This window comes from Carassius gibelio, chromosome A23 (genome assembly GCF_023724105.1).
Source record: "Carassius gibelio isolate Cgi1373 ecotype wild population from Czech Republic chromosome A23, carGib1.2-hapl.c, whole genome shotgun sequence".
Taxonomy (NCBI): Eukaryota; Metazoa; Chordata; class Actinopteri; order Cypriniformes; family Cyprinidae; genus Carassius; species Carassius gibelio.
This window is the reverse complement of record NC_068393.1, coordinates 6,655,373-6,677,450: the sequence shown is the minus strand read 5'-3', so window position 1 is coordinate 6,677,450 and position 22,078 is coordinate 6,655,373. Positions and strand designations below refer to the sequence as shown.

General features: G+C 37.9%; 1 protein-coding gene and 1 long non-coding RNA gene across 2 annotated transcripts; both read right to left on the bottom strand.

The window, feature by feature from the left end:
• Positions 1 to 7,662: 7,662 nt before the first annotated feature.
• Positions 7,663 to 12,340, bottom strand: LOC127944251 (uncharacterized). Its single transcript, XR_008150315.1, has 2 exons — positions 10,100 to 12,340; positions 7,663 to 8,099 (listed from the first exon to the last, which is right to left on the bottom strand). It is a non-coding gene; the product is annotated as an uncharacterized LOC127944251 (long non-coding RNA).
• Positions 12,341 to 12,431: 91 nt separating this feature from the next.
• On the bottom strand, positions 12,432 to 14,652 carry LOC127944250 (potassium voltage-gated channel subfamily A member 3). Its single transcript, XM_052540125.1, has one exon. It carries the CDS (start codon positions 14,317 to 14,319, stop codon positions 12,772 to 12,774), a length of 1,548 nt encoding a protein of 515 aa, XP_052396085.1. The 5' UTR covers positions 14,320 to 14,652; the 3' UTR covers positions 12,432 to 12,771.
• Positions 14,653 to 22,078: the final 7,426 nt, after the last annotated feature.

Below are 22,078 nucleotides of genomic sequence, written 5' to 3'. Positions count from 1 at the left end.
CTGCAATAAGAAGGGTAAAATATAGAAATATCAAACCATTATTTTGACCAGCATATACTGTACTTAAACCTGAACCAATCAACTGAGAACAGTTCATCTTTTTCAATAAAACCTTTATTATTTTGTTGTTTTATTCAATTAAATGTCTCATCAATTGCTGTGTTCTTCAATTGTTTAATATTACTTACTGCAGTCCTATGCAATTTCACTTATACCAATCAAAAATTCAATGAACATTCAATTGTTAGCACTATTTTGAAGGGTTTGTGTGCGTGTATTTGTGTTTCAGGTGCGATACGGCAGTGAGACTGTGCTCGTGCTCCTTCGAGCTGGGAGCGATGTGCTCAGGAGACCTTGATGCTTCACCCTAGCAACCAGTGCAGCACACAGTGACTCAGACTAGCGTTCACTCTCCAACCACACACACTGAAGATAACAAAACACTTCCCAAAACTCATCCCTTTATGTCTACACCGTGTTTTAAAGTGGACACAGTTTTTATCTTTTGTTACACAGTGACGCAGTTTCCTAAAATGCCGCAGTTTTAAATAACCCAAAATCGCTCCACTTTTGCTCTTCATTTCCAACATAAACACAGGCGGAAACGCTCTGGCTGTTTGTAAGAGCTAGTGATATGCTAGTCTGATTCACGAAGAGCAATGGAAACGCTAAACAGAATGGGGACAGGAAACCTGTTAGTGGAGAATCTCCCTTCGAGATATTATCCACACAACATAATTGGTTTACGCATTATGAAGTCACTTCCTCCATACTGCATTACAGTAGCTCTCTTGAAGGTGCCCTTCTCCTGATATTTTTAGTTTAACGTCTGGGCGGTAACGCCACTCCTCCCCTATCATGCATTTCTGCAGGTCTGGGTTCCACATACAGCCAACCCAGTGTCATATCTCTGAATGGATCATTTCTAATGATTTTAGGCGAGAGTTCACTTCCCTCCTATTCCGGCAATTGGTAAAATCCATATAAGGTCTCCCTGCTCATTACCTGTAGAGGTTTTGCTGGAATGGACAAATACACTGACTGTAACAAAACAGCCTGGTTTGGTCAGGTCAGTTTGGCTTTCAGAGGTCTGTGATTAGAAGGCATATGTTTATATGTATATTCACACTGGCCCTTTGTGTCCTTGAATGCATGGGAGTGAACACACTGATTCAGTTCCAGAGGTGGGTAGTAACGAGTTACATTTACTTCGTTACATTTACTTGAGTAATTTTTCGGGGTAACGAATACTTTTCGGAGTATATTTAAAGATGGGTACTTTATACTCTTACTTGAGTACATTTTTTGGGAAAAATCTTTACTTTTACTTCGTTACTGTGGGCGACGCCCCTCTCGTTACTTTATCTTAATGCAATAAATGCTTCAGTTTATTCCAAACGCGCCGTCTACTTTTCTCTGGACAATGAGCGATGCCCATTCGCGAATGATTCATTCTTTTGAGTCAACTCTGTTCAAAGGCTTGATCAAACCAATTGGCAAACGAGTGAATTGGTTCATGAATCAGTTTGAATGAGTCGTTCAGTTCCATGCTGCACGCGCTGAGCTCTGAAGCGGTTCACTCAGAGTTGTAACGTTTAAGAATATCAGCAGCGTTGAAAACGGGGCTATGGAACTGCACTGAATTGAAAGCTAATCTGCAAAGGCTATTATTTGCTTGCGATGGAGATCCTTATTAGATGAACGCGTGTGCTGTCTACTGTTTAACAGGTAATAACTTGGGCTACATTCGATTACAGTACACGATACCACTGTGACATTAGTTTGTTGTACGTGTGTGGCTTATAACAGGTTGAATGCAGCTTCCAAAAGACAAAGAATAGCCGATTAAGATTTTATTAATTTTAATACAATCACACCAGTGCGAGTACGTTCAGCAAGTCATATCATCAGCTGCTAAATTCAGATCTGTGATAGCTTGCTGGCGCTGAGCCAGAGACAGACGCGTTTTTACAGCGCTGCGCATTAACCAATCACACATGGTTCTGTTGAGCTTTTGAATGCAATGGCCAATCAGAGGTGTTCCGATGAGTCATCGCTGAAATGCCGGTGCTTCCTTCACTCGCTCACTTACTGAATACCTCTTTCTGCCGAATTCTCTCGTCAGAAACAACAAAGTGCAGATGTGTGTACGAATCTATAATTAAGATATTTCACAGTGTTAACAGTTTCAGTGATTTTAATGGTAGTTTCTGAGAGTGAATGAAATCTAGACTGTCAGTGAAAATTATGTTTAATAATGTAAATGTTATTTGCTCTCTTTCTGAACAATGAAAGATTAGTAGCAATATTTATATCACATTAACTTTCAATGTTAAATTCACATTTAAAATAAAGTCAGTCGTATTAAAAATATGTTATGGTATGACACCTATATTTGTTACTTAAATAAACAGACAGGGTTTTATAATAAATTACATAAATTGGATTAAAGGCTGATGAAATATATACATTTATACACACATACATACATTACATACATTTTTTGTCTATATATCTAAATAAAAATAGGCTCAGTATATATGACCCAAAGTAACTAGTAACTAGCTACTTGAGTAGATTTTTTATCCGATACTCTTTTACTCTTACTCAAGTAACTATTCAAGACTAGTACTTTTACTTTTACTTGAGTAAATATTTCTAGAATTACTTTTACTTTTACTTGAGTAAAGTTTTTGGGTACTCTACCCACCTCTGTTCAGTTCACACATCAAGGTCATTGGGTTCGATTTGCATTTCCTTTTTTCCCAGGACATAAAGTGACTTTTTCTAAAACTGTGACACTGTTTCTGAAGCACACCTTTCTTTCTCGCTCTCTCTCGAGTTGCACTAACGCACTGAGGAGACTGTGAAGAAGGAGCACACCTGCCACGGTGACAGAGAGCACTTTTACTCATCACCTCTGGCACGTTATTAAGATGTACCTGCTCCCCTTGCTGTGCACTAGGTCAAACAACAATAAATTAGGGATGATGCACAGCAAGCGAACTACAGCAAACTAGGGCAGAAACTTGTGCTGGAAGACATAAAGTCGTGTCCTTAACTGCTATTTAATTCCATTAAATAAATATATTTAGTAATTATTTATAACATATATATATATATATGCTCACGTCTGAGCTGAATGTAATATTTTTAGACACTTAATTGCATGTTAATTGCAATTAAATATATATGAGTATAGTTTTAATTTGAGCTCAAATTAAGAGTGCTTTTCTGACCCACTTAAGTAGAACTTAAGTTTATCTTTATATGTAATTTCATAATTTATCCCAAGTACTGCTGAATCTTCTGACGAAGTGATGATAACATAAAATATACTTTAATTCATTTCTGTGTTTAAAGATATTTGTAATTACACATTTGTAATGAAGAAGTTATAATTAAGTACATTTAAAATATATTAACCTTAAATGTAATATTGACTAACATTGCGGTTAAAATTAGAATCAAGTACTTTGCGTGTGCTTTAGTGTGTTAGGTAACACATCAAATAAGTGTACGTCTGGAAAGTCTTTCAGGCCAAAGTCTGGGCACTCAAAGAAAGTTTCCTTGATTTGAGGGGGGGGGGGGGGGGGGGGGGGTCTGCTGGATTTGAGAAATCGTTGTTTGCAACACACACACACACACACACACACACACACACACACAAAACAATGAATTACCGTAACGTTGAGCACCAAGTGCCAAGAAAAACCATAACATTAAATAAAAAAAGCGCAGTTTAACAGCATAACCTTCTGAAGGTCTCTTTCATCAGGACCTGTTTGTTTGCTGTGTGGGGTGTGTGTGAAAGCTCGGCGCTTTCAGAAGATGCCTCCTTTCTTCTATGAGCCATGAGACTATATCCTGTTGGAAAGGCCCCCAGGGATTTCTGTGTGATGGACCATGCAACGGGAAAAAAAAAAAGTAGAGCCAGGCCTGGAGGACAAAGGAAAACCCCTCCAGCTCCAATATAACCAGCAGACAGTATCTCTGCAGGATCCTGGAGCAATCCTCCAGTGTGGCATCCTGTGTGGAAGAAGCCAGCAGCGTGGGATGGACATGGAGAAGACCATCTGGTCTGAGTCAGTTAGGAATTCATAAGGGGATTTATTGGAGTGTATGTGTGTGTGAAATGATAGATGGAGTATGTTATGGGAGCAGGTGCAAACATTCAGACCCAGTGGAGTGAGTAAGCGCTCAAGGCTTCACTCGTGAACACTGTAGGCTATAGCATACAAAACAGAAGGACTGATGATGGGCTTTAGTTTGGTGGCGTTATGGTGGGTGCAAGTTGCACACAGATGAACATTTATGTAACCATGCCTCGGATGATAACGAACGTAGGTTCATTCAGTTATTAGAATCAATCATTAACTAGTAAACACCTACTACACAAGCGAAAGATCGAAGGACTCCCATCTGCTCACATTATGACGGCGTTTCTCTTCAACACTCTTTCTAACAGTGACAATCCAATCCATCTGTGGCCACAACATCACAGCCATAGAAACTATCTGCTCAAGCGTCATCAGCCGTGTGCAGGGCTTCCATTCCCTAGACTACAAATCTGATCTTCATTATTACGCAGGAGGAAATGAACACACAGAAGACTGATGTAGACTAGAAATTGAGCAATTAGGTACAGTAAATAAAGGAATGTGAACATTTCATTACACTGCTGTTCAAAAGTTAGGATTGGTACGATTTATTTATTCATTTCAAATTATTATTTGTATTAATTTATACCGCAAGGATGCATTAAATTGATCAAAAGTGTCAGTAAATACATTTATAATGTTACAGAGGATTTCCGTTTCAAATAAATGACATTTTCCATTTTAGCAGCAAATCAGCAAATGATTTCTGAAGGATCATGTGACACTGAAGACTTAATAAATTCATATATTAAAATATATCCAAATAGAAAATTATATTTTTAATCGCAATTTATTGCACAATATTATTTTGTTTCTGAATTAATAAATTTAGCTTTGTTAAGCATAAGAGACTTCTTTCAAAAACATTTTTAAAATAATCTTACAGACCATAACCTTGTAAACAGTCAAACTGAATACATATAGTATGTTTGCACCTTTAAAATAACACCTGATTAAAAAATAAATAAATAAAATTGAAGAATAAGCACAGCTTCGGCCCTTTACGGGCATCTACAACAGAAAAATGCATCATGGTCTAAACATTTGAGAAAGTCAGCAGTTATATTCTGCTATTTCCCGAGAAATGCACATAGGGGACAAAAGTCACTGAGGAATACTTCATATATTTTGTTGATTTAGAAAAATTAGGTTTACATCCTCTCAAGTTGTTCTGAACCTTTATGCAACAAAAAAATGAGTTATTTTGAAGAATGTATTAGCTGTTCTTTCCCATACACTTACACTAAATGTGGCTTAAAACCATCAGAAAAATACACAAAAGCAACAAAACATGCTACATTTTAAGCCATCAAAACACGATTTGACGTATTATTAACGTTTTGTGTAAAGAGCAAATTAAAATGGAAGTCAGTAAACACATTTGCATTCACATTCCTTTAAACGTCTCCTTTTGTGTTTCTCAGAATAAAGTTAGTCATACAGGTTTGGGCAAGTAAATGATGACAGAATGTACATTTCTATTTGAGCTTAGCTCTGGGCTTCCCAAAGTATTATCTCCTCGACTCATATTTTAAAATAGGCCGTGTATAGTAATGAGTGAGCCGTCTTGATCTGTATTTAGTATGGGATGACTCACATCCTGCAGTGGCACGTATACGGCTGGCGTCCCACTTTTCACATTTGTAGTATTAATAGTATATCACTACAGAATGCGACAAGGTATCATTCACAGATAAATCCACAAATATTTTCCCATCAGAATGAAATAAAACAGAGCTAAACAGAACAACGCTCTGGAGAACGGCATGTGCTTACTCAAACTGGCCTTCTTTTCCACTTCTCTGCAGTACTTGAAGGTCATGCAACTGGGCCACTGCAGTACACCTGGCTTTTTCAAAGGCACATTGAACTTTATAACACTGAAAAAGTCAGTCTCACATTTCGCACGTTATCTTCCTTTAAGGGTATCACTGTAGCTTTCCATCCTGCAGTTGCATCATAGTGTTGCTCTAATGAAGCACAAAACACCTGTTCGCAAACACTGTGCAGCTTGTCTAGCAGAAGAATTGCACCTAATGAATTTACTTAATATTAAAGAGTTTTAATGAACATTTATGTCCTTATTCTTACTACGAAGTAACAGTTTTACAAGCAATAAGGCACTGTGCTGTATTATGAATATTGTCAGAGCTTTCGCACACATTCTTGTATTGAATCCAGCTAGACAGAACATATGTGCATCAACTCCCATGCACTATTGCTAATATACAAATATAATACTGCAGGACCGTGATGTCATGATAACACTGATCGGCTTGTGGCACTATAGGAACACGTGGCTCCAAACACTTCATTAGCAAACTATGACAGAGAAGGAAATATAAATTTCACGCTTTTAATGGAACTGCTAGAAGATCTACCACACTATCTTATGATTCCATATTTGCAATTTGTACATTACCGATCTTATAATCTTACCAAAGATGTCTAATCATTAAAGAATTCTCAAAAAGGTATGACTGTTTCCATAAAAACTATAAAGTTTCTCAACTGTTTCCAACATTAATAAGGAATGTCTCTTGAGCAGCGACTCAGAATAGTATAATGATTTCTGAAGGACCAATTTTAGAATACAAAGCTAATTTTGAACCACTGTCAATGGGAAATATGTATATATTTTTGCAGCCACCTGTAGTTACTGAAAGCGCATTTCTGCCTCAGAATAAAAATAAAAAAATAAAATAAAAGTTAATTATGAAATAAATGTATATGATCAATAAAGTCATGACTATTGTGATATTGACACAATATCATTATGAAATGTATATTCACACTTGTTAGATGCTGTATACTGTCAACAAATAATGAGAAATGTCACATTTACAAGAAAAAAAAACAGTTTTAAAATATCAAGCTGTTATTGTGATATAACAATATCATTATAAGATACTAATTCACATTTGTGACATTTAAAGTCGGTACTGTGAGATATTAAGTTGCAATTGTAAGATTCAAAGTCACATTGTGAGAAATAATGAGCAACAAAGTCACATTTACAAGAAAAATACCGCAGTTGTAAAATATAAATCTGGAATTGTGATACAGTCACAATTGTAAACGTTATAGGTTTTAAGTTCACAGGTGTGAAAAAAAAAAAAAAAATTCAAAATGGTGAATCACAGTTACTGAGGCAGGAACAGGCTTTCATATGGTTCATCACAGCATCCTCCTGCTAAAACTAACCAGCCAAACTTGGGACCAATGGCTCAAAAATAGATACATAAACAAAAACAATTTGTCTTGTGAATGAACAGCCCCTAAAATTACACTCACAATATATCATGCCCTCTTGTACCTTATTGCTTACTCGTACTTGATGCAGTATTTCAGACATTGCATCAACACAACAGCTTTTGTGTGATGAATGCCATGCGATGATTACAATGATATAAGTTGGCATGTGGCGTGACACACGAACAGAGGGGACCAGGAAAAGACACGAATAACCAACACCACTCAAAAATGACAAGGAGGCATCACATTTATGACTATCAGTTTATACAGCAACGTCAAAGATGACATCACAGCCTGACGACACATGACAGCTGATGGAGCTAGCATCGCTAGCACAGCCCTCAGCACTGCTGGGCTACGACGGTGGGAGCGTTTAGAAGCACTTATGTGGAGTTTAGAGTCTTACATTGAGCAGCAGAAACAGCACATCAACACAGGAGTCCATCTTCTTTTGTTAAGAGACAGAATACTGACACAGAAAAGGCAGGTGGTGCGCTGAGGCAGTCTAGCCAGGGGGAAATCAGGGCCCGGAGGCTGGACGGGGGGATGATTTTGAAGGCACCTCCTCTCAGAAGTGTGGAGGAGCAGGGAACAGTCCACGAGCACCTACGTTTGGCAAGCTGGGGTCCACACAGAGATTAAACTCCTTTAAAGCTTCATCCGCCTCTGTTTCCTTCCTCATTGCTGAACGGGAGAAGAAACAGAATTAGATGAATGAATGAATGTTACTAAGCAAGTCTATATATATATATATATATATATATATATATATATATATATATTTTTTTTTTTTTTTTTTTTATTAAAAACAAATATCCAAGCCTTTACTGAAAGCAACACAATAAAGTTAGACAGAAACTAACAGAAACTAACTCGTTCAGTCTCCCTCCAAAAAAAAGTGAATGTGGTCCAAGAGGAGGACTTTCATTCAGGTCTATTATGCAACGTGGAAGGCGAAAACAGCAAAGCCTTTTAAAAGCACAGAAATGGCCCTGAGGCTAAACTAGTCAAAAACGAGAGTCACACAGGACACACTAATGTCCAGAGAAGAGGGGAAAGTATGTGCAGACAGCATGAGATTGGCACAAATGACAAGTAGCCGCTGTAGAAGAAGCCAGACAGGAGCTGCTTGTGGATGCAGCTGTGCAGAAGAGCTCTCTAATGCTCCCCAAGAAACACAGCTTGTCCTAGATTCCTTGCCATGACATGCGCAATGTTGCAGAAGATCAGATGGATGGTTGTTTGCGTGGCTCTCTGCATGGAAACGCAATGCTTTTGGGTTATACATGAAATCTAGAGGATGGGCTTCACAAGCTTTTATTGTATTCTCGAGTCTCCTATCATTTTAAGGGGTCTAATATTTTAATCTGATTACATGGCGTTTTAGAGATCCACACATTTTGTTTTCATCCTGAGCTTGCTTATTCTGCTGAATCAGAAAAACAGGCCACTCAACTAAAAAGACATTAACAAGTAAGAATGACATCTTTTACAGGCTGACTGACAGATTTTAATATGATGCTGTATGTCAGTGACATGATGTCAGAACTTAAGTGCAACAGCTTGTTGTGCTTTTTTTTTTAAAGTTTTCATTTTCAAAAAGGCAATTCACATGCCTAGCATAGCATTAAAAAAAGTCATCATTAATGATAATGGTTTTGTTCATATAAAAGTGAATAAATATAACTGTATTTAATATATAAATGTTAATGTAAAACTAAATAAATAATAATAATTATTATTATAATATTAAAAAGTTTACTTACTTGAAATAAAAAAGTGTTGACTAGCTGCCAAGGCAATTTTATATTTATTATTATTATTATTATTATTATTATTATTATTATTATTTAGTTTAACTTGATATACTAAAATAATTAAAACTAAAATAAATTTAATTTTGTTCAATTTAGAAACTGAAATATTGCCTTGGCAACTACCTAATAAAATAAATAAATAAATAAAAGTTAGTTATCAAGGCATTTTTTTTTTTTAATTTAGTTTAGCTTTAAACTATTAAAATAACTACAACTGCAAATACAACTACAACTTAAACATATTTAAAAATAATAATAAAAACTTACAGAACCAATACAAATGAATACAATTTAAATAAGAATTCAAATGAAAACGGAAAATATAAAAATAAAAAAATAATAAAAAATATATAAAGTTATAATAGTATATCAAATGACACTCCCGCGAAGCACATATTTTATATTTTACAATATTATTTAAATATTAAATAGTTGTCATGATGCAATTGAGGCCACTGTATTGTTCTGAGCCACAAGGGGGCAGCACTGCGGCAGTCGTGACATCACTGACACTTTTCAAATCCATGTCAAGGTGAGCTTAGGTGGGGCAGCTTTCTCTCTTTCTGCCCATGTTTGGATGAAACAGCGTTTCAAAGGCAATGAGTTAGTGTTTACTGCCATACTTTAACTAACAGCATCAGCAGCTTTGCATTTCATATCTTAAACATCTTTAAAATGCTAAAAATGGAGACCACCAGTGGCAAAATTAAATGAAATGCTAAGAAGCCCATGCAAGCTAAATTAAACTCATACATGCAGCAGACCAAAAAACAACAACACTTGACTGCAAACAAAAAGTACTAAACATAATTAGACTAATTACTGTGAATTAATATGACAAATAATAATCTGTGGTGTGGGATTCACCTGTCTCTTAAAACAAGGCGGGAAGTCCATCCTGTAGGAGAATAGAGATGGTGGAAATCTCCAAGCGTTTGGCGTAGATACAGCAGCCCCTCGTGAATGATCAGTGTATCACACCCATTTATTTTCACTTCTGTCTGTGCTTGTTTGTGCTAGAACACTTCAGTGACGAAACTTTCACATGTATTGCACTTTATCCCGGAGTGTGGCTTAATAGTTTGGGGTCTTGTGAAGACACTCCAGATATTTTTCTCTGTTTGTTCATGGTGTTGTTATGACCCTCTGGTTAGATGAGAAAATCCATTTTCACCAGTTTACAAAATCCAGCAGGAGACCAAATCTTCAGCCAGACTTAAAAAACATTCTGGCGGTTTACTGAGGACACCAAAAAAAAAAAAAAATGCCATGGCAACAATAGCGGGTTACCGAGGAACCTGTCGTCGCTATGGAGACTGCATCACTCCGACGTGATTAGAAGTATCCAGTCGAAAGCGCTTTCAGTCTCTGATCTTTCCCCTCCCTCTTGTCTTCAGTGATCTGTGCACACTAGCAAGTCTCTGAATTTGTGCTTGAATATGAACATGTTAGATCTGAATTATTAGGTCTTTGAACTCTGCACAGATAGTAGCACAAACTGAAAAAAATAAAAGTTGACATACAGCATCTTTTGCATCTTTCACTGGCTGCTATGGAACGGTCTCAAAGATACAGCAACACAATAAAAGTGACAAAATTAGTCATTTAAGACAATTATTCCAACAAGTCATATGTTATCTGAGTGATGCTTGACAGAAATGTAAGAAAAATACACATTGCCTTTAATTAGGCTACCTCTTCTTGAATTACAATAAGTGCTTCCATCACTATTCTGGTGAGAATAAATTGGACTAAGTTTCCAGCAATGTCATGTCAAAGCAATCTATGCGTTTAAATGAGTGCATTTCTATAGAATAGCTATTAACTTGTCATCAACGAAATACTGATTTTGTGGCAAGCCATATTAACATTAACCTTAAACTGTTTTTTTATATTAATATTAAATTTTTATTACGAGTAAGTCATTCAGTAGTGACTTGTGTCTGTTTAATTTTACTAGTAAAGTACATATTAGATACTAGCACTTACTTTTGCTACATGTTACCATTTCTGAAGTAACAGGTGTCTTGACTGTTTCTGGAAGCTACATTTTTTGTCATTTAACATTTTATTTGGATTTGTGGCACAGAGATTTAAATGCTCACTTTAAATGATATATTTCTAATTGTTGCTGCATTTATTCCTTGTACTTGTGTTTTTATTTGTACACCTTTGTTAGATACTATTACTTATTTATGAGGCACACATATATATTCCAACAGTAAATAACATTTCTTACAATATATCATTAGACAAAATTGCTTTTTTAACGTGTGAAATGTAAATACTATTGTCAGAATGGCTACTGTATAGTTAAAGTAAGATTAAAAATGTAACTAGTGCATGTTAATCTGAAGTGAACAGTTCATATATTAACCCAACATAATTCAATGAAGGTTTTTACCAGTAACAATGGAATAAACCACTACTGCACTGTGCAAAATAAAAATAATAATAATAAATGCAAAAAATGTCATGTTTAAAGAAGTGTTTCTTGTAATATTACCTATTAGATTTTTTTTTTAAGTAAATCCTATACCATTATATTGTTTCAGTGTGGGATTTGAAGGGGCTACTTGAATAGAAGAACTAAAGTGTTAAACAAACTGCAAAAACGTGGCATGATGTACTTTATATATATGAAGGAATTTCTGATTCTGTATTTTCTGTGTTTTACCAGTTTTTTTTTTTTTTTTTTTTTTTTTTTTTTTGAACTTAATTGCTTTGTGTTTCAGGGTTAAAGTAAATTTATGTATACATTAAATTATAATATCCTGGCAGAAAATCGGGTGTGATTTGTGAAAAAAATATTTAAAAAGTTATTTATTTTTTTTTTTTTTTTTTTGAGCAAGGCTTTAAATAACCTAATGTTAGTGTAATTTGTTAGCAAAGCACATCATAAACCATCTTTTAGGGCAAGTACCTGATAATGTCGGTCAAAGCAAAAAGCATTTACAGTATCAACAGAGTTCTAGAAACCCAGAATCAGTTAAACCATTGCATCACATAATGATACACTGTTTCAAAGCGCTCCAATTGGATAGCGTATAACAAATTATTTGATTCAGATCTGGTCTTCGGTGCTGTTCGCAGCAAATCCCACCCTGTATATATATATATATATATATATATATATATATATATATATATATATATATATATATATATATATATATATATATATATATATATACTTAGACTACTCATAATAAAAAATACTAGTAAAATAAAAACAGATGCTAATTAGTTGTAAGGAATAAATGTTAAAACGGCTTGCCACACTGATGTCACATATTGCCAGATATGAATGAACGTACCCTAAAGACAGCAAACGGTCTGAGAGCCGATAGCGGCTTCCTCCTCACAGTAAAATGGTTCAGTCAAACAGGTGATGAACACTGCATGAGGGCGCGTTAGACATGTAACATTTCCTCCGCGTCGTGGAAATGGAGGGCTACACACTCAGCAGCACTTGACTGTCATGACACGAACCTACAGTGCCATCATCACGCAGACTCGCACTGGCACGCGTCTAGAAGCTACACGTCGGTGAACATCTTTTTAATGTTCACGCAGTTCTGGTTGTTCTGAGCGGGGAAGTTGGGCTGCTTGAAGGCTCCCTCCTCGATGACCATGTACTCCGACTTGCTGAGCGAGGACGTGCTCCGGGTCTTCCTCAGCTCCCCGGAGGAGGACAGAGGCTGGCAGCTGCCGATGTGGAGGTACTGCGCCTGCTCCTCGCCCTCAGTCTCTCGGTGGTAGAAGTAGTTGAAGTTGGACACGATGACTGGCACCGGCAAAGCGATGGTTAACACGCCCGCGATCGCACACAGGGAGCCGACGATTTTGCCCCCTATGGTGACCGGGTGCATGTCGCCGTACCCCACGGTCGTCATGGTAACCACCGCCCACCAGAACGCATCAGGGATGCTGTTGAAGCCCGAGTCGGGATCATCCGCCTCGGCGAAGTACACAGCGCTCGAGAATAAGATGACCCCGATGAAGAGAAAGAAGATCAGCAAGCCCAGCTCTCTCATGCTGGCTTTGAGTGTTTGCCCCAGAATCTGGAGCCCTTTCGAGTGCCGCGAGAGTTTGAAAATCCGAAACACGCGCACCAGTCTGATGACCCGGAGAATGGCCAAGGACATCGCCTGCTGGCCGTTGCCTTGCCTCTCCGCGAGCTCGGTCCCCAAAGTGATGAAATAGGGTATGATGGCCACGATGTCAATGATGTTCATGATGTTCTTGGAGAACGTGGCTTTGCTGGGGCACGCGAAGAAACGCACGAGCAGCTCAAAGGAGAACCAGATGATGCACACAGTCTCGATGACAAAGAACGGGTCAGAAAAGGGACTGGTGAAGAACGGGAGAGTTCCGTTCGCCAGCGGCGCGACTGTCGTTGGGTCCCTGTCGTCCCGGAACTCGGGTAACGTTTCCAGACAAAAGATAACAATGGATATCAAAATGACCAGCACCGAGACTATCGCGATGCCCCTGGCCGGACCCGAGCTCTCCGGGTACTCAAACAGCAGCCACACCTGTCGCTGAAACTCATTAGAGGGCAACGGACGCACCTCATCCTTTATAAAGCCCTCATCTTCTCGAAATTTCTCCATGGCCTCCTCCCCGAGCTCGTAGAAGCGTATCTCCTCGGAGAAAATGTCTATGGGAACGTTCACGGGTCTCCGTATGCGCCCTCCGGATTGGTAATAATACAAGATGGCATCGAAGCTCGGCCGATTTCTGTCTAAGAAATACTCGTTCCTAAGTGGATCAAAGTAGCGCATTCTCTTCTTGGGGTCGCCAAGTAAAGTCTCGGGGAACTGGGACAGGGTTTTGAGCTGCGTCTCGAAGCGCAAGCCTGAGATATTGATGACAACTCTCTCGCAGCACTCGTGGTCTGGCTCGTAGCGCTCCTGAGAGTGGTGCCCGGGCAGCGCCGCCGACTCCTCCAGCATGTTGTCGCATGCAACAATTGTCATGATGTCTTGCTCGTTTTCGGTGTAGCCGTGGTTCACGAGGTTATTGCCCCTGTGCTTGCTCAAGGAAGGCGGAGGCGAGTGGAGGAGGCTGAGGTGGTCGTCCATACAGCTGCTTCGGTGGAGGGGCAGTGGAAGCCGCGCCTCCTCCACAAGCTCCGGTCTGCCACAGCCGCCCGCCGCCCGCCGCTGCCGCGCGTCCTCTCGCTTTCGAATCACTACGTTCTCAATCCAGTCTTCCCGCCCACGGCGCGAGTACTGTGGTTTATAAACATGACTGTTCCCGCCCACGGCGCGCGGATGCTCATCACACGTCCACACGGCGCCCAATCGGAAACCTGACAGACATAAACATGAACCCCAGACGCGCGTCACCGATGCCCACCGTTTAGGGGAGGGGTGTGGGAACGCGCATCGGCGGCAACCGTTAGGCAACCTAAAATGAAGACCCTCACAGAGATTTGTTGCATTTATTTCATTAGCCTACTCACGCGAGGGAGCATTTAATAGTGAATTAATAGTTAATCATGGCGAGATTAATGCATGAGAAATCAGTAGTACGAAATCCATGCAACCTGTAGTTTACGCAGAATCCGAATTACACAATGACTTTCAAACAATGAGGTCAAAATTATATCTGCTGAAGCCCTCCACCAAGCTATCACGTTTTCTTGCGATAAATTGATATCTAAATCTATAATAAAGTAATATTGATAGCATATACTTTAATTTTGTGGATGTAATATCCGATACTTATTAGCCTGTTGTTGCAGTGATTCATGTTTATTATTGAAACAACCCCGATAAAACTATTATGTCCCACCTGTGATTTGTTTTGACCTCCTTAAGGTTATTTAAGCTTTAATTAGCTGAGTCAGATCACCCTTCATAATTCACTCCCTACCAATACGCAAATCTTATTGAAATGTTATCAATAAATGGCTTTATGTGCTGCGTTGGTGGTCTCTGACGTGCTTTGAATGCACGCATATGGCAAAGGCGCGGACTTATATTAAGAATGTCAATGAGAGCACGAGCCCCCACCTTCATAAAGGTGAAAGGACACGCACCAACGTCACTCTGATTAACATTTGGAGCGCAGCGGGGTCTTCATCTTTATGCAAATCCTCTCGATGTTGCATTCCCGCGGTGTTGCATTAGGTAATTTGGGGAGTGGTGGAGTTTTGATCATAATTATTTCTTCAGCATATCGTTATGGGTGTTAGCAACACTTATGGATTAAATTAAATTAATGCATTTAGCAGACGCTTTTATCCAAAGCGACTTACAGTGCATTCAGGCTATCAATTTTAACATATGATGTGCTCCCGGGGAATCGAACCCCCAACCTTGCGCTTGCTTGCTAGCGCAGTGCTCTACCAGTTGAGCTACAGGAACACTGGATTAGCTGCAGATTTAGCAATATGTTAGTTTTTATTGTTCGTTCACGCTTTATGTAGTGTCGATTTTGATGCAAAAAAGCAAAATAATGTGGTAATGATTTTTTATTTTATTTTATTTTTTATGCGTGACCTGAGACAAAAAGTCAAGAAAAGACATCGGCGCTGTCCATAGTTCTGAAACCATGATAATCACCCTATAACCTTTTATTTAAGCCCTGTATATCACATCCAACTCAGTGACCCCCTAACGTTATCATCTATCTATCTATCTATCTATCTATCTATCTATCTATCTATCTATCTATCTATCTATCTATCTATCTATCTATCTATCTATCTATCTATCTATCTATCTATCTATCAGTTTTAGGTGAGCTTCCCACAAGTCCAAATGTGTCAGTATGAGGGAGGTTTGATTCTGTGTCTTTCCTCGCTCATTGGAATTTTTCCCAGAATCCGCACACTTCTCCGAACACTCAGGGATTGCTCCTTTTAACACACAAAATGATTCAACAGTAGAGCAGATTACCCTGGACATTTAGAAGAAAAGCAGCTCTTCTCCCGTCTGCTCTCTGTCAACTGGCTATTTGGCTGGGGTTTTATCTCCTACAACAAAACCAAATTGATATTTACATTTAACGTTCAAGGACGACATCAAAACCTTTACAGGGACGAGACATTTTGGTTTTGTTTACTAAAAGCAACAAGTAGTGGAATATGACATGATGAATCTGCAGTGTTTTGAAGATCTGCTTTAGATTGTGTTTTTATGTGAAAGTTTTGATCCCTTTCATTCATTTTACACTCATGCAAAACTAAAAATGTTCTCATGTCAAAATGTTATCATGTCTGTTATGTGTTGTTACATTGGCTTCAGTCCATAGCTCATATCATCTCATATCATCTGTTCAACTTTGCTGTTTGACTCATTCTCATTCTTGTGAAATTGGTAGTTAAATTTTTTTAATGGATTACATATTATTATTATTATTTGCATGTTTACAATGTCGCTTAATGGTCACATTGACATGCAGGTAAACATTTTTTTTTCAAGTGTTTTAACAATTTATTTATGATTTAATAATTATCTTTATATCAACTCACAAACCAAGTGCATTTTCTACATTAAGCCCAGTTTGGTTAACATTACAGAAACTTATGTTATGTTTAATACATTTTATGATGTTGATGTAAAAAAAAAAAAAAAATGAATGTATTTTCTTTTCTTTTTTTAATGAAATATATTAGGTGTAACGGTTAATGTGAAGTTTAAAACAAGTTTGACTAAAAATCTAAAAAGCAGTCTCATGTAACCTGTAATCAGTGATGGACTACAATTTGTTAGTAATCTACCCAGCACTGTGCAGATCTAAGGAGACTTCATTAGTGCTCTTGTAATGGTCAGGTAGTTTAATTTGTTGCTTCAATCTGTTCTCATTGCTCTTTCCTCCTACTTCAGAGAGTCTTTTGTGTTAGCACAGTTTGTCCTTGGGATTGTTTTCAAACTCTGCGTTCACACGTCATTCTTGACGCATTTGCCAGGCAGATGTGACACATGCTAATGGATGCACTCACATACTTAAAGCACAACCACATGAAGGCAGATGGTTTTTAGCATGTTGCTTTGTGGTTCCTAAGGTGTTCTAGATGGTTACTTGTCTAAACGTGAGGTCACATTAGCAATTTTTCGGTGAAATTTGGTGCAAAAGGACCATTGTCTATTGGCAATAGTATGGCGATGCATAAAGCACACCTCACACAGAAGTCACTTTCAAACCAAGCAGTTTTCTGATGGTCGGTGAGGTGGTGTGACTAGCAAGCACATGGGCAAAATCCTCATAGTGAATTTTTTTTGCCCTTTTCGCTGATTCCTATTTAAATGATCATATACTGTCTGTGAAATTATGCTGAACAGTGGTACTTACTGTAAGTGTGATCACACCTTAAGTCAAAAGTGTTCAGCCTCCATTTCTCTGACCTGTAGATGTGGTTCAGATCCCATGTGTTATAAGGGCAGTGACCAGATTCCAGATATACTGATTCATGAGCTCGGGAGCTGGGGAGCTGATTGAGGTGCACCCATCGTCCCATCACTGTCAGGCCAAAAGTGGGTGTGCTAGTTCATGCCAGGACCAGCCTTATTTCCATTTCCTGTCACTTCCAGGGCTTGATCGTGCTTTGTTGAGGCTTACTCAAGGCCAACAGGCAGGGTTTTTTGGCCTGCCGAAAACCTTGGGCCTAAGTGGGCCTGCTCGGGCTTGAGTGGTTGAACAAAGGACAAGTTTCTCAGCGCCTGGAGAGTGTCAGCGTCATGGATCATATCATATAGTAAACAGCTACTAATGCATTAAAGCATTAAACACAAGCATTAAAGACTTTTACAATAATTTTAGCTCAAAATTTCACTTTTTTCAGACAAGAGCAAGTGTTTGAACTTCTGTTTGAGATCGATGTCGATTATGATCAACATAAATATGTATCTGCGATGCAAAAGACTATGCACGCTAAATATTACCACAGTAAACTTAGTTTATATGACCGCTTTAAGAAATCTGACAAATAATATAGGCTATTCACAACTGTGCATTTATTTAATTTGTTAATTTAGTTAATTCAGACTGTATGATGTTCCTATTTAGCTCAGCATATGTCATATAATATATCATAATTATATCTTTGTTCAGGAGCTCCCTCTGTTTTTCTTCCTGAAAATATAACAATGCATTGAAACTGGAGAGAGTGCCAAAGCTACTCGGGTTGTATTCTGATGGAAAAAAATTATAGAAATGATCATTCGTTCTAAATGTGATGTATACTGTCTGTGACTACAAATAAAGAGAAACAGAAGTGACTGAATAAGTATGTGTCCTCTTTCTTTTGTTAAATAACTGTAAAACCACTTTATTTCTGTGACTAATTCAAGAATTAAAAAAATAAAACAATAATTATTACCAATGTATCACTTGCCTTGGTCTTAAATCCTTAAGTAAACAGCAAAAAATGCAAACATGTATTTTTTTGTGATCTGGCTAGTTCCACTGATTCATGCTGCATTTACACCATTTATAGACGGTTTCAACGGCAACAACATAAACAAACGTTACTGCGCGTGCCCGTATTGTGGACCTAACTTAACTTCCGGTAGACTTCCAAATAGAATTAATAACAACAGCCAAGTCCCTCTAGAGTAGATATTTTTTGATAACAAACAAAATATGTTTGCTGCGTGGATCAGGCGGACTTAATGAATATGCAAATGCATTATTTGCCAGCAGGAGATGTTTTAAAGCATAGACATAAAGCGCCAGAAATAGAGGTTTCCCCTGTAACAGCTGTAAACAAAGCAGAGCTACGCTCACAAACGCTGCATCAGGCATATAACATGCAAGTCTTCCTTCAGAAATACAGCGATATAAAAACACCTGTGCCTCGCTTTGATATTTAAACATATAAATGTAAGGCATTATTATTAATAAAAGTGCAGTACATAACGTTACTCATGTTTATTCAACGAAGCCTTTTTGAAAATCGATCAGTTTTAAAATTGTGGCGAGTCTCCAAAAAATAAATAAACGTATGGGAAACACATCCCGTAGCACAGCCACCTGAGCCCAACTTCAGTCTACTCATCACCTTGACTTTAACTGTGTTTGTAGAAGGCAAGGCACTGCAGCCAACAGACCGGAAGTTAACTTAGGTCCAGGCGCGTGCGCTCAATGAAACCGTCTATAATTACTGTGCATCTTTAGACTCAGAACTATTTATGAATATATGTATATTAGTACATTAGTTAAATAATATTTTAGCCCAGAATCTACACAAAGGAAAAATTTTATGCATCCAAATCATTGCACTCACGTCCAGGACATTAAATTTGCCGAATGGTTTTTGTGCACTATGGACAGACGTGCTGCCTAGCCAGCGGCAAGGACATAAAATACAGCTTTACAAGACTTGGGCTATTGTAAACAAGTTAAACAACTATATACTGATGGCGTACTGCACTTGCATGGCTATGGTTAGTATTAACACCTTTTCAATGTGTAATGTATGTGAGAACAATGTAAATCACTATAAAAACTGCTGCTACTACAGGTGTATGTAAATGTTATTTCAAATTATAGGTCTAAATATAACTTCTTGCTGTAGGCTAACTGTAGGGCTAATACAGTATACCTATGTGAATTGGATATATGAATACAAATAAATAAATAAATACTCAGGCTAATTCAAGTTTTACTGCATTATCTGGATCTAATGTTTACATCAAATCCATGCTCTAATGTAGGTTAATCATTACAGGGTAAGGTTCTTGCTGCAGCCACGGCTTTTAAAGGTTGAGCTGTATGTCAGGATGGGAAGGACAGATACAGCAAGCACATCAGGGGCCTGCATTCAGAAAGATACGTCTAGGAGAGAGGTCAAGTCAGCACTCTTGAGTCAGATCTATTTCAGCAACACAAAGAGAACAGCCAGCCAGCTCAAAGACATTCCTAAGAAAAGTGAAAACTTAATGTGAAAGGCATGAACATGAATTGATTGCAAGTTAACTTTCAGTCATATTTATCATTAATGAAAATGTATAGTGATCGCTGAGGAAAGGACTTAAATGTGCAGTTTCAAACTGAACCAGACATAATCTAAACGATTTAAAGCAAGTTCATGTGAACATGAAACAGACAATATTAGAACTTAAAATGCCTGTGAAATGTTAATGCTGGACTCATTTCAATATTCACAGTCAATCAAAATAGGGATAGTTCACCCAAAAATGAAAATTCTGTTATTAATTACTCACCCTCATGTTGTTCCATGCCCGTAAGACCTTTGTTCATCTTCAGAATACAATTTAAGATATTTTGGTGGAAATCCGAGAGCTTTCTGATCCTCCATAAGGTTCCTATCACATTCAAGCTCATAAAAAGTACCAAAAACATTGAGTAGTCCAAGTGACATCAGTGGTTTATCCATAATTTTATGAAGCTATGAGAGTACTTTTCATGAGCAAAGAAAACAAAAATAACATTATTCAACAATTTCTTCTCTTCACTGTCACAATAAAAGACAAGACAAAAGGGACCATCTGTAAAGTGCACTATACCCAAAAAGTGTTGCTAAAAAAATAGTCACTGTTACACACTGCTAAGTCACTGTTACAAACTGCAGTGTCATCAGACTTTTCTTTTTTGTATTGTTTGTTTGGATATTTGTGGGCAACATGAGAAGATGATTTGAATAGATGCCACACAAATTTGTGAAGGGGGTGCCAATAATTCATTCAGTAACTATTATTATTTATTTTTTTTAGGATGAGATTTTTATACTAAGCCTGTGTAATAATAATAGTTATGACTTCCATGCAAGCATGCACGCACACAACCAGCAGGCCATGTTTGAGGGTAGAAAGCCCTCTAATGAAGACAGAAAACTGCAGCACATAACCCCAGGTCAGCTTCGAGATGCTTAATTGTGCAGGAAGGACTTTGATGTTTACGTGCAGCTGTTTCCCTATTGATTTGATTTGCATGATTGAAGACCATGTTATCCACTGCACCTGCGCACTTTATTTAAACTGAAGGAGAGATCCAGTGTTATAACACTGATAAAGGACATCGTTAACACACTTTAAATTGTGTTACAAGCAAACACCCCCAACACTGTGCATCATGTTAGTTGCATTTGTCGACAACAAAACACATGCATGAACAGGACGTGTAACATCCAGGCAATGCTGCAGTCTTCATTTTCTAAAATCATCTCATTATTCAGGCCACGGTGCTAAAAAAAAATGCCAATCGCGTTGTGCTGAGAGAAGAGCGATGGGACAGCCACAGGGGTTTTTAGCATGGTTTCCACTGGCACAACTAAATATAGATGAATCCGAGGTCTTATTAACCCGCTAAATGAGGGTTCCTCACACACTACACTGCATGTTTTAAAAAGGTTCAGTTCTGTGGGCAAGATTCGTGAGGATGGAAGTGCTCTCATTGCGAAAGCTTGACAAGGTTGAGAAGAAAACAATACTTCTAGCTGCTTTGAATACTTAAATGATTACACTCTCTTTGATCATTGCATTACGCATTAAATAGCTATCCATAAAATTCAAATGCAAGCACATTCAAATTTAACAGTAATAAAATTTACATACAACAAACCTCACTGTTAAAGTGATGAAAGTTTTGTATGAGCATTTGGTGAGATGAAATAAGCATATGTTATCTAGTGCTTTTGAATTATCTGAGTTAACCATTAAAGCAAACCATAAAAATCTAACCAAATTTTATTGCTGAATTCAAGCTTATTTGTTTTTAATGTTGCTTAGTCTCTTTTTAAATCATATGAAAACTGACCCAGATATGTTTCAAGTGTCATTCTATTTAATAGAAAAGAACTGAGGATATATTGAGGGTTTTCGTTTGCTTGTCTTGCTCTGTGTGACACATCTCACACACAGGTTCGGGGGT

Coding starts and splice junctions, on each gene's coding strand:
- LOC127944250 (XM_052540125.1), bottom strand. CDS start 14,319: ATGGACGACCACCTCAGCCTCCTCCACTCGCCTCCGCCTTCCTTGAGC.